This window comes from Zea mays, chromosome 9, assembly GCF_902167145.1.
Source record: "Zea mays cultivar B73 chromosome 9, Zm-B73-REFERENCE-NAM-5.0, whole genome shotgun sequence".
Lineage (NCBI taxonomy): Eukaryota > Viridiplantae > Streptophyta > Magnoliopsida > Poales > Poaceae > Zea > Zea mays.
In genome coordinates, this window is record NC_050104.1 from 108,642,656 (window position 1) to 108,654,120 (window position 11,465).

Below are 11,465 nucleotides of genomic sequence, written 5' to 3' on the forward strand. Positions count from 1 at the left end.
TGTGCGCTAGCTGTCTTTTTATAATTTTGTGGAATTTCGCAGTGCCTGCGTCGAAGTAGCAGCTCAGTATCAAAAAGAAAAATCTCGAGCAAAAACAATTCGTCGGCGTATCGAGGATAACGAAAGGGATGGGGTGAGTCCGTGAGTCCCCGTCGACGCTGGCTAGGACTAGCTAGGAGGATGACGAACGTGCTGGGTGCCGTGCCGTGTGGTGTGGATCGGAAGCGTCACAGATGAGCCGAAAGCGCGACGACGATCACGACCAGGCGCTAGTTACCGCGAAGCCGTCTATCCCTTCCACGGGCCGGCCGGTGGGATACGGTTTTTGCAATGCGTGCCACCCTGCGTCGCTCACGTCCCCGTCCCCGTCCCGTAAGCTGAATCGATCGCCACCGTTCCGTCTAAGGATGAAAACGGGACGGATACAGCCGGATATAAGGTCATCCGATATCCTATCCTAATATATTTCTCTCGGATATGGGACCGGATACGGGTAGTTAAGATTCGAGATGGATACAGGACGGGACCGGGTAATAATTCGGGTGGGTAAGAAACGGATAACATATACTACTCGGGTAGGTACTGGATAATTGTCGGGCAGTTCGTCCCGATGATATTAATTGTCCATCCACCCAACAAATACATAAAGTAAGCAATACATTTTCATGTATATGATAGATCAAATGTAGTAAAGGAAACCGATAAAATTGACATCATGCAGTTCAAAGTTACTAATTATAAGGACATTGTAGAACCAACACCGCAATATTAAAAAATCATAAAATGTTCTAGTTTCACTCAAAAATTGCAAAAAAAGTTACAAAAACAAATAAACATTTTATACGAAGACAACTCAAGTCCTCATATGAAAATGATAAAGTAAAGTAGTGATTATGTTGAAACTTAGATATTTATAGTGATTTCACATATAACTCATACAAATAAGTGAACGTGAAATGGAAGAAACACGGACATTTTATAGATTTTTATGATTCAAACATTTTTTATGGTTATATATGAACATATGTTGTGTCTCCGTAAAATTTCATGATTTTTTAGGCTATTTATATATTATTAATTTTTTGTCATAGAAAATCATCAAAATACAATTAAATCCATCAAATAACGTAGCGTCGACCGAAAATTGCGAACAAGTTACCAATACGAATAAATAGTCTATACAAAAATAACCTTAAGTTCCTACGTGGAGATAACCTTAAGCCCCCCACATAAAATGATAAAGTATATAAATTTGATATAAATTTGGACATAATTTAAATGATTTTGGCCTAAATATATGATTAAACAAAAAATTGATGTACTCCAAAGTTATAGATCTCTTCGAGTTCTACAATTTTCATATAAACTTTATCTTCATCCGATTTCATATGTAAAAGTTATGATTTTATAACTATATTATTATGCAGAAAAAGGAAAAAACGGGTACCCGATTTCCGGATACCCGTATCCGACCCGAATATCCAGGTATTTACCGAGTAGTTCTAGTTCTGTATCCGACCCGAATCCGAAGCTACAGTATCCGGGTATTACCTGTATCCGTCCCGAATATAAAAATACACGAATCCGTATCCGAAAAAATGGGTATTTGCACTATCTGTATTCGGTACCCGACGGGTATACCCGACCCGTTTTCATCCCTAGTTTCGTTCCGTCCCGTGACAATTCCCCTCATGCATTTAGGGATGGACTGCTGGTTAAAAAACTGACTCAAAGAATCGATTTAGCTCCGCTCATTTGAAAACTAGTTGGCTCGTTTAGCTCGTGTTAGGATTTATGGGCTAGGTCCAATTGAAAATTTTAATTAAATCTCAGGAAAATCTCAAAAGCCCATATATGTGTATGTCTAGGAAATGGTGGAACCAATAGCATCATATTGCTAGTTCTAGTAGAGTGAAACTAGTTTAAATATAGAGGCTACACTCATTCACCAAGTCATGGATGAGAAGAGAGAGTGTGGAGAGCCACGCGCACGCTCGCTCGCCTGGCCGGGGCACACGACATGCGCGTGAATGGTCTACCGAAATCCGGCCCCTTGCCTTGCGAGGGCGTGGCTTCCTTTTGCCGTTTGAATTTTTTGGTTGTTTAGCTGTTAAGTTCAGAATCCTAACCTATCGCTATAAAATCTAAACTCAACGCGAGATTTTCGCGGGCGGATAGGATCGAAGATAGCTATCTGTTCGCGGACTCGGTCCTATAAAAGGCGACTGACAGCCAGCATCCAAATCATCCCAGTTTTCTCTTTTGCCTCTCTTCATAGCTGAGCCGCCTTCAGTTCTCTTCATCCCGACCGTAGACGTGCATCTGCGATCAGGAGAGCAGGTCTCCGGAACCCTTCGCCTTCGAGATCCTGCACCGGGAGATGACGAATAAGGTTTTTGGGAAGCGTCCTCACACGACTGCTTGTGATCTTCTGACCTCGTCGACCCTGCTGATCCCGCTGCTTCGACATCGTCGGCCCTGCTGATTCCGGCCCGCGCCATCTAACAGTATGTCTGATCAGTACGCATCATCTGATTTGACTTTTACTTCGGTTCTTATGATTTGGTCATGATTTATATTTGGAATTAATATGAAAATTGTCTAATTATTCAACAATGCAAAAACCTTATTGTAGATAATTTTCTAGTTTTTCTATGGCTGCTTTTACCGACGCGCTGAAGTCAGAAAAGTTCAATGGTATGCACTTTAAGAGGTGGCAAGTCAAGGCCACGCTCTGCCTTACTGCTATGAATGTGTTCCATGTTAGTAAAGGCAAACCTGAGGGCGCACTGACTCCTGAATAGGAGAAAGAGTACGACCATGCCAATACTATCTTTACGGGAGCAGTTCTTAGCACCTTTGTTGACCGTCTGGTTGATGCGAATATTCAGCACACAGATGGGAAAGAGTTGTGGGATGCACTTACTACTAAGTATGGTGCATCAGATGCTGGCAGTGACCTGTATATCATGGAGAGCTTTCATGATTATAAGATGGCTGATAATCGCTCTATTGTAGAGCAAGCTCATGAAATACAATGTATAACCAAGGAGCTCGACCATATTAAGATAGTCCTTCCTGACTGATTTGTGGCTGGATGCATTATTGCAAAGTTGCCTTCTACATGGAGGAACTTCGCCACATCTCTGAAACATAAGAGACAAGAGATATCAGTTGAAAATCTGATAGCGTCTTTGGATGTTGAGGAGAAAGCTCGGGCTAAGGACACGGGATCTAAAGGAGGCGAGGGCCACTCCAGCGCCAACATGGTTCAAAGGAACCACAACAAGGGCAAAGGAAAGCCAAAATCTAACAAGCCCAACAAAACTACCAACTTCAAGAAGAAGAAGAACAAGGCTGAACTGACATGTTTTGCATGTGGCGAGACAGGTCATTTTGCCAAGGATTGTCCTGATCGAGCGGATCGCCGTGACAAAAAGGGCAATGTCAACACAGTGATCGCTAGCAATGAGGAAGACAAATGGTATGGTAATTTACCTTTCATCTTCTCAGTATTTCAATCACCTAGTTGGTGGCTTGATAGTGGTGCTAATGTTCATGTGTGTTCTGACATTAATTTGTTCTCTTCTTATCAGGGCGCCCGGGATTCTTCCGTCCTAATGGGGAATGGGTCACATGCTTCTGTTCATGGCACTGACATGGTGGATCTAAAGTTTACTTCGAGAAAGATCGTGCAGCTGAAGAACGTGCAGCATGTCCCTTCTATACACAAGAATCTCGTTAGCGGAACCCTTCTATGTAGAGATCGGTTCAAGGTAGTTTTGGAGTCCAATAAATTAGTTGTGTCTAAGTCTGGACAATTTATTGGTAAAGGCTATGATTGCGGAGGCTTGTTCCGCTTTTCTCTATTAGATTTCAATAATAAGTATGTGAACCATATTTGCGCTAATGTTGATGATCTTGCGAGTATTTGGCATTCTCGTTTGTGTCATATTAATTTTGGCTCTATGTCTCGGCTTTCAAACATGAGTTTAATTCCGAATATCACCATAGTCAAAGGTTCTAAGTGCCATAGTTGTGTGCAGTCGAAGCAACCTCGAAAGCCTCACAAGGCTGCTGAGGAGAGACACCTGGCACCTCTAGAACTCATACATTCTAATCTTTGTGAGATGAATGGTGTGTTGACAAAAGGTGGCAAGAGATATTTCATGACATTGATTGATGATGCGTCTAGATTTTGCTATGTATACTTGCTAAAAACTAAAGATGAGGCTGAAGTTGAAAACCAACTAGAGAGAAAGATCAAACGTTTGAGATCAGATCGTGGTGGCGAATTTTTTCCCAAAGTCTTTGATGATTTATGTGCAGAACATGGCATTATTCATGAGAGGACGCCTCCCTATTCACCCGAATCAAACAGGATTGCTGAAAGAAAAAATCGTACGTTGACTAATCTGGTGAATGCCATGTTAGACACTTGTGGTTTATCTAAGGCATGGTGGGGGGAGGCAGTCCTGACTTCATGTCATGTTCTGAATAGAATTCCTATGGGCAAAGAAGAGAAAACCCCTTATGAGAAGTGGGTTGGGAGAAAACCATCACTTTCATACTTGTGCACTTGGGGTGCATGGCGAAAGTCAATGTACTAATTAATAAAAAGCGCAAGCTTGGTCCAAGGACAGTGGATTGTGTCTTTCTTGAATATGGTTCATGTAGCATAGCATATAGATTTTTAGTAGTTAAATCTGAAGTTCCTGATGTGTATGTTGATACTATTATGGAATCATGTGATGCTACTTTCTTTGAACACATATTTCCAATGAAAGACATTCATAGCAATTCTAGATACTCTTCTGAGATAACTCCTGAACATAGTACACCTGTTGAGAGTTCTGAACAGTCACATGAAATTGTCCTAGAGGAGGATGACAATGATGCTCCTAAAAGGAGCAAGAGACAAAGGGTTGAAAAATCCTTTGGTGATGATTTCATTGTGTACCTTGTGGATGATACTCCTACTACCATTGCAGAAGCATTTGCATCTCTAGATGCAGATGATTGGAAAGAAGCAGTTCGTAATGAGATGGACTCCATTCTTTCAAATGGTACGTGGGAAGTCAATGATCGACCCTATGGATGTAAACCTGTGGGTTGTAAGTGGGTGTTTAAAAAGAAGCTCAAGCCTAATGATACAATTGAAAAGTACAAGGCTAGGCTTGTGGCTAAAGGCTATACTCAGAAAGAAGGAGAAGACTTCTTTGATACTTACTCACCTGTTGCTAGAATGACTACTATTCGAGTACTACTTTCCTTGGCTGCCTCGTATGGTCTCCTTGTTCATCAGATGGATGTAAAGACAACTTTTCTTAATGGAGAGCTGGACGAGGAAATCTATATGGAACAGTCTGATGGATTTGTAGTAAAGGGTCAAGAAAGCAAGGTGTGCAGGTTATTGAAATCTTTGTATGGTCTGAAGCAAGCACCAAAGCAATGGCATGAGAAGTTTGACATGACTTTAACGTCTGCAGGCTTTGCCATTAATGAGGCAGACAGGTGTGTATATTATCGCTGTGGTGGGGGCGAAGGAGTTATATTGTGCTTATATGTTGATGATATATTGATATTTGGCACAAACATTGATGTGATCAATGAGGTCAAGTCTTTTCTATCAAAGAGTTTTGATATGAAAGATCTGGGGGAAGCTGATGTGATTCTAAACATCAAGCTGATTAAGGCAGATGGCGGGATTACTCTCTCGCAATCTCACTATGTTGAAAAGGTTTTGAAGCGATTTGGCTTCTCTGATTGCAAACCTTCTCCACCACCTTATGATCCCAGTGTGAAACTGCGAAAGAACAAGATAATTGGTTTAGACCAATTGAGATACTCTCAGATCGTCGGTTCACTCATGTATCTTGCTGGTGCAACAAGGCCCGATATTTCTTTTGTTGTGAGCAAATTAAGTAGGTTCATGTCAAACCCCGGGACTGATCATTGGCATGCACTTGAGCGGGTTATGGGTTACTTGCAAGGTACAATGAGTTATGGAATTCACTATTCTAGTCAACATGCAGTACTTGAAGGATATAGTGATTCGAATGGGATATCTGATGCAGACGAGCTTTATGCCACCAGTGGTTATGTCTTTACTATTGGTGGAGGTGCGGTATCATAGAGGTCATGCAAGCAGACCATCTTGACGAGGTCAACCATGGAAGCCGAGCTAGCTGCACTTGACACAGCAACCGTTGAGGCAGAATGGTTGTGTGATCTCTTGATGGACTTGTCGGTGGTTGAGAAACCAATACCAGCTATCCTTATGAACTGTGACAATCAGATAGTGATTGCTAAAGTGACAAGTTCTAAGGATAATGGGAAGTCATCAAGACATGTCAAAAGACGATTGAAGTCTATCAGAAAGTTGAGAAACTCCGGAGTTATAAGTGTGACTTATATTTCAACAGATAAAAATCTGGCAGATCCTTTTACCAAGGGACTACCACATAATGTGATAGAAATCGCATCGAGAGAGATGGGTATGAGACCCGTATAAGTTGCCATGGTGGAAACCCAGTCTATGTGATCGGAGATCCCGTGAATTAGGTCCTGGGAAGAACAAGCCATTGGTTAACTGAGGAGAGTAACCTTTGACCCTCTCTAAGTAAAGATGCAATACTCTCAAATGTTGTAAGGCAGGTTGGCTTTGTGCCTTAATGTGTTTTGTTGGCTTGTATTAGCAAAGATGTTGTCCTGCAGAACATTCTTGAAAAAACACACCTATATGAGTTAGACTGTCTAACATCACAGTCTATGAGATCTGGGTGATCTCTAGTAAACTCATGAAGAGACCTTGGAGTACGACATATATGCTCCACCCGAGAAGGGGACTACTGGTAGCCAAGTACTGGTCATGGCTTCAAGTGAAACCCATTCACACAAAACTTGCAATTAAAGGCATAGTCCATTGTCCAAGTTGTGGGTTGGTGTAGCTTGGAGTTCTAGGCGGAAGTTCAACTTAACATTCTCTGCTGAAACACTAGTATATTAAACAGTAGTGAATAGTGGAGAAAACTGCATATGGACATTTTAGATCTGGTGGGGGATTGTTAGGATTTATGGGCTAGGCCCAATTGAGAAATTCAATTAAATCCTAGGAAAATCTCAAAAGCCCATATATGTGTATGGCTAGGGAATGGTGGAACCAATAGCACTATATTGCTAGTCCTAGTGGAGTGGAACTAGTTTAAATATGGATGCCACACTCACTCACCAAGTCATGGATGAGAGGAGAGAGTGTGGAGAGCCACACGCGCGCGCTCGCTTGCCTCGCATCGCTTGGCCTGGCCGGGGCGGGGCGGGGCGAAGGGCGCGGACGCACGACATGTGCGTGAATGGTCCACCGAAATCCGGCCCCTCGCCTTGTGGGGGCGCAACTTCCTTTTGTCGTTTGATTTTTTTGGTTGCTTGGCTGTTAAGTTCAGAATCCTAACCGATCGCTATAAAATCTAAACTGAACGTGAGATTTTCGCGGGTGGATAGGATCGAAGATAGCTATCTGTTCGCGGACTCGGCCCTATAAAAGGCATCTGGCAGCCAGTATCCAAATCATCCCAGTTTTCGCTTTTGCTTCTCTTCATAGCTGAGCCGCCTTCAGTTCTCTTCATCCCGACCGCAGACGTGCATCTGCGATCAGGAGAGCAGGTCTCCGGAACCCTTCGCCTTCGAGGTCCTGCACCGGGAGAGGGCGAATAAGGTTTTTTGGAACCGTCCTCACGTGACTGCTCGTGATCTTCTGACCTCGTCGACCCTGCTGATCCCGCTGCTTTGACATTGTCGACCCTGCTGATTCTGGCCCACGCCATCTATCAATATGTCTGATCAGTACGCATCATCTGATTTGAATTTTTACTTCAGTTCTTGTGATTTGGTCATGATTTATATTCGGAATTTAATCTGGAAATTGTCTAATTATTCAACAACTCGTAACTCAAAAAAATGTATATATATAACGAGCAAGACCATTTCTAGAGGGAGCGACCACTCTGACCTCCGGTTTTATGGGCCCTACCTCCAATAGGTTAGGTCAGAAACATATTACTATACCTATTTATTATTTAGTTATAACTCTTATGTAATGTTTGTGATAAATAAGTGGTTCAGAGCATTTGGCTCACAAATGATTGTGATCGTTGCCAGTGGCGGACCCAGAAATTGGCCAAGGCCCGGGCCGAAGCGACCATAAACTCTAATAGTAGCATATAAAGAAAAATTGTACGACGAAACAATGTTGTCATAGATGTTAAAGATGACATACAAGTTATGATATAACTCTTTCCAAATGTATCATGTCGACATCAACATCAGTGTTTATTGCTCTAGAACCTTGAAGGAAATCATATTAAGAACGCGACTTGAAGGAAATCATACGATGGTTAAGCCATTCGTCTCATGTCTTATTCCGCAACTCAGTTTTAATGATATTCATATATGAGAAAGCTCTCTCCACAGAGGATCAATCTCAAACTTAATTTCTAGCCATGTGATCTTGTTTATTTGGTCGCAACTTTTTGATCTTTTATTTGGTGATTATGGTATTAGATGGTTGTATGGAATATCTTGTTTCGTACTCTCTCTGATCTTTTTTATTTGAAGTTTGCTAGTGTAAAATTGAACTATCATGCGTCAAATAAAAGAAAATGGTGGTAGTAGTTTCTAAGGCCTGTGGCTTGTAAATTTTTTGCCTCTTCGGTTTAGAATCATTTGCTAGCTTGGCAATTTTTTTATTTATCCTAGCTCGATGGTTTAGTCTCTAGTCTCTCTCTCTATTCATCTCTCTATACTAGCAGGAGCCTAGCATGTGCTGTTCGAGGCCTTGCTACTAGCCTAGTATGTAAATCTGCATGACACATGTAGGTGGTCGTAGCCTGCTCTTGCTTGCATGTGTGTTATCCTGTGCTTGCGAAGCTTGGACTGTGTCGGATGTATATAGGATGGATATACATACATATAACTATGACTCAGCGATGCCAGGCTAGACTGGCAGAGGCTATAGGGCAGAGCTCTTCTAAAAAAATTTTGGGCCTGCGCCCCGGGCCGTGGCCCAGGCGACCATTAGCCTGGGTCCGCCCCTGACCGTTGCAGCGATTGAAAGGATCTTTTCAAAGTTAAAGTTGATAAAGAATTATATAAGGTATACAATGTTGTAAGAAAGACTGAATAGTTTGACTACTTTATGTATCAAGAAGACATTATTGGATAAAGTTTATATTTATATCATCAATGACTTCACATAGAGACATATCGGAAGAAAATTTTAATGTGACCACACATTATATAGTTTTTAACTTGAGATTATTAAGTTTATACATGTTTTGAATATTTATTAGCAATATATATGTGTATATATATATATAAGCAACATGTTACCCATTATACATGTTTTGGGTGAACCAGCTGGCGAGTGCCGACGCCTGGCCGTATCTCTCATCTCTTCCCCGCTGGGGGCAAAAGCACGCGGCGACAGAAGCTTCCCCGTTTCCCACGTCCTCGCAAATACCGCGAAGATGGGATAGGACCACGCGTGCGGCCACGCTGTCGATCACAGCCGCTAGCGGCCAGGGTCGGCGTGAGAAACCATGGGGTTTCCCCTATTCGCCGTGATCCAAACGTGCGGAAAGGGGAGGCCAATCCGCCGGCAACCTTTCGGTCGCTCCTTCTTTTTATTCTTCTATTTAACCCTGCCCCACGCGTGGCTCCCACGGAACGGCCAAATCCGGAAGCAAAGCACACCAGCTCATTTGCTTCGCCCGTTCGCCGTGCGTGCGTCGTCAACCAAAGACTCGTTTCCTTCTTTGTGCTCCTGTTCGTTCCTTCCTTCCCTGGAACCCTTCCCCCGTAAGCTCGCCGCTGCGCTGCGTTCGGATGGCAGTTGGAGGCGGCGTGTGTGTGGCGTCGCCCTCGCCGTCGTCGGTCGAGGCGTGGTCGTGGAGGACGAGCGGGGCGCGGCGCCGCGCGGCCGTTAGGTGCAGCGTCGTTGGCGAGGCCGGGCCGGGCGCCGCCGGCGGGCGGGTGGAGGACCCCTACCGGACGCTGCGTCTGCGCCGGGGGGCCACCCGCGGCGAGGTCAAGAAGGCCTTCCGCCGCCTCGCGCTCATGGTGCGTCCGCGAGCGCAACCCCTCCCTCACCCAGCTAATTCTAACGGGTGTCGTCGATTCCTCTGACGGGTTGCTTTGCGTCGTGCTCGTGCAGTACCATCCGGACGTTCGCAAGGAGAGGGAGAGGGAGATGGAATGCGACGGCGACAGCGGCGTCCAGTTCCAGAGGATTAACGTGGCGTATCAGGTGGGCTTACGTATCCATCATCTTTCCTCCGCTGCTAAATGCTAATTCGAGCCGCCTTCCTTCCATTCCATTTCTTCTTTTCGTTTACCGTGTTACTTCCACTGGATGCAGAGGCTGATGAGCAGCATGAGGGAGGCCGACGAGCGGCTGGAGTACTGGCGCCTCAAGTACGGCCTCGCCGACGAGGATCTGGACAGGTACAGGCGCCGCCTCAACGAGGAAGACGCCGACGACTGGTTCGACATGTGAAGAGGAAGCGAAGGAACTGAAAGCAGCCGGTCGATGGATAAGGGTCTATTATTACATGGCCCTGTTTATCCGCATGGACCCGATTAATTCCGGTTGCCATGGCAGCGGCACCCACTCTAGTTTTTGGCTGCATGTGTATATACTCTGAATACTTCTCCCCTGTTTTATAGTGGGTGAAGGGATACCGTTAGGCTAAATGGTACGTTTGGTTCAGTCGTGAGTTGTCAATTGTGAGTTATCTCTGTAAAAATAACTGTTGTGATAAAAAAACTAAAAATTGTTTGATTCGAACGGATGTCAGTTGTACACCATAAATAAATTGTATATTATTTATAAGTACTTTGTTTAACTATATCTCTTAATCAATATATCTAATTAAAAAAACAATGTCATATTTTTGTTTCTAATATTTTTACAAATAAATCAATTGTAAGTGTTTGATGGGCTCTTGTGATCACTCTCCGTGTGAGATTTTTGAAGATCAAACTATAGTGAAACGCTGGCTTGGAGTACCTCACTAAAGTGGTTCTTACCGTGCCCAATGCCCTATGGGCTTCACACATGATACCAATTAGTGTCTGGCCCATCTAGTTTTGACTCATCCCATAAGGACATAGGTTAACATCTAGTTTTGGCTCGCGACATAAGAGCATCTCCAATAGTTATGTAAACAAGTCTCTAAATATGAATTTAACAAGTTTTCGAGAAAAACTCTTCTCCAACAGCTATGTAAATCAGTTCCCTAAATTTATAAACTCCCTACAAAACTCAATTCCATCCCTATATTTATCAACCTTGTTTGGACTCCCTAAATCAACGTTGGTACTAAATTCATCGTGAAAATCATACTTTTGACACTGTTTTGCGTCGTTCCACTGTCCTGTTAACTACAAATCCATCTCCAGCGTCCAGA

The 11,465-nt window shown here is 43.5% G+C and overlaps 1 protein-coding gene across 1 annotated transcript; it reads left to right on the top strand.

Moving 5' to 3' along the window:
* The first annotated feature begins 9,734 nt into the window (after positions 1-9,734).
* Positions 9,735-10,883, top strand: LOC100384718 (uncharacterized). The gene is made up of 3 exons (NM_001357548.1): positions 9,735-10,116; positions 10,211-10,303; positions 10,415-10,883. The coding sequence occupies exons 1-3, from the start codon at positions 9,883-9,885 to the stop codon at positions 10,550-10,552; spliced, it is 465 nt and encodes a 154-aa protein (NP_001344477.1). The 5' UTR covers positions 9,735-9,882; the 3' UTR covers positions 10,553-10,883.
* Positions 10,884-11,465: the final 582 nt, after the last annotated feature.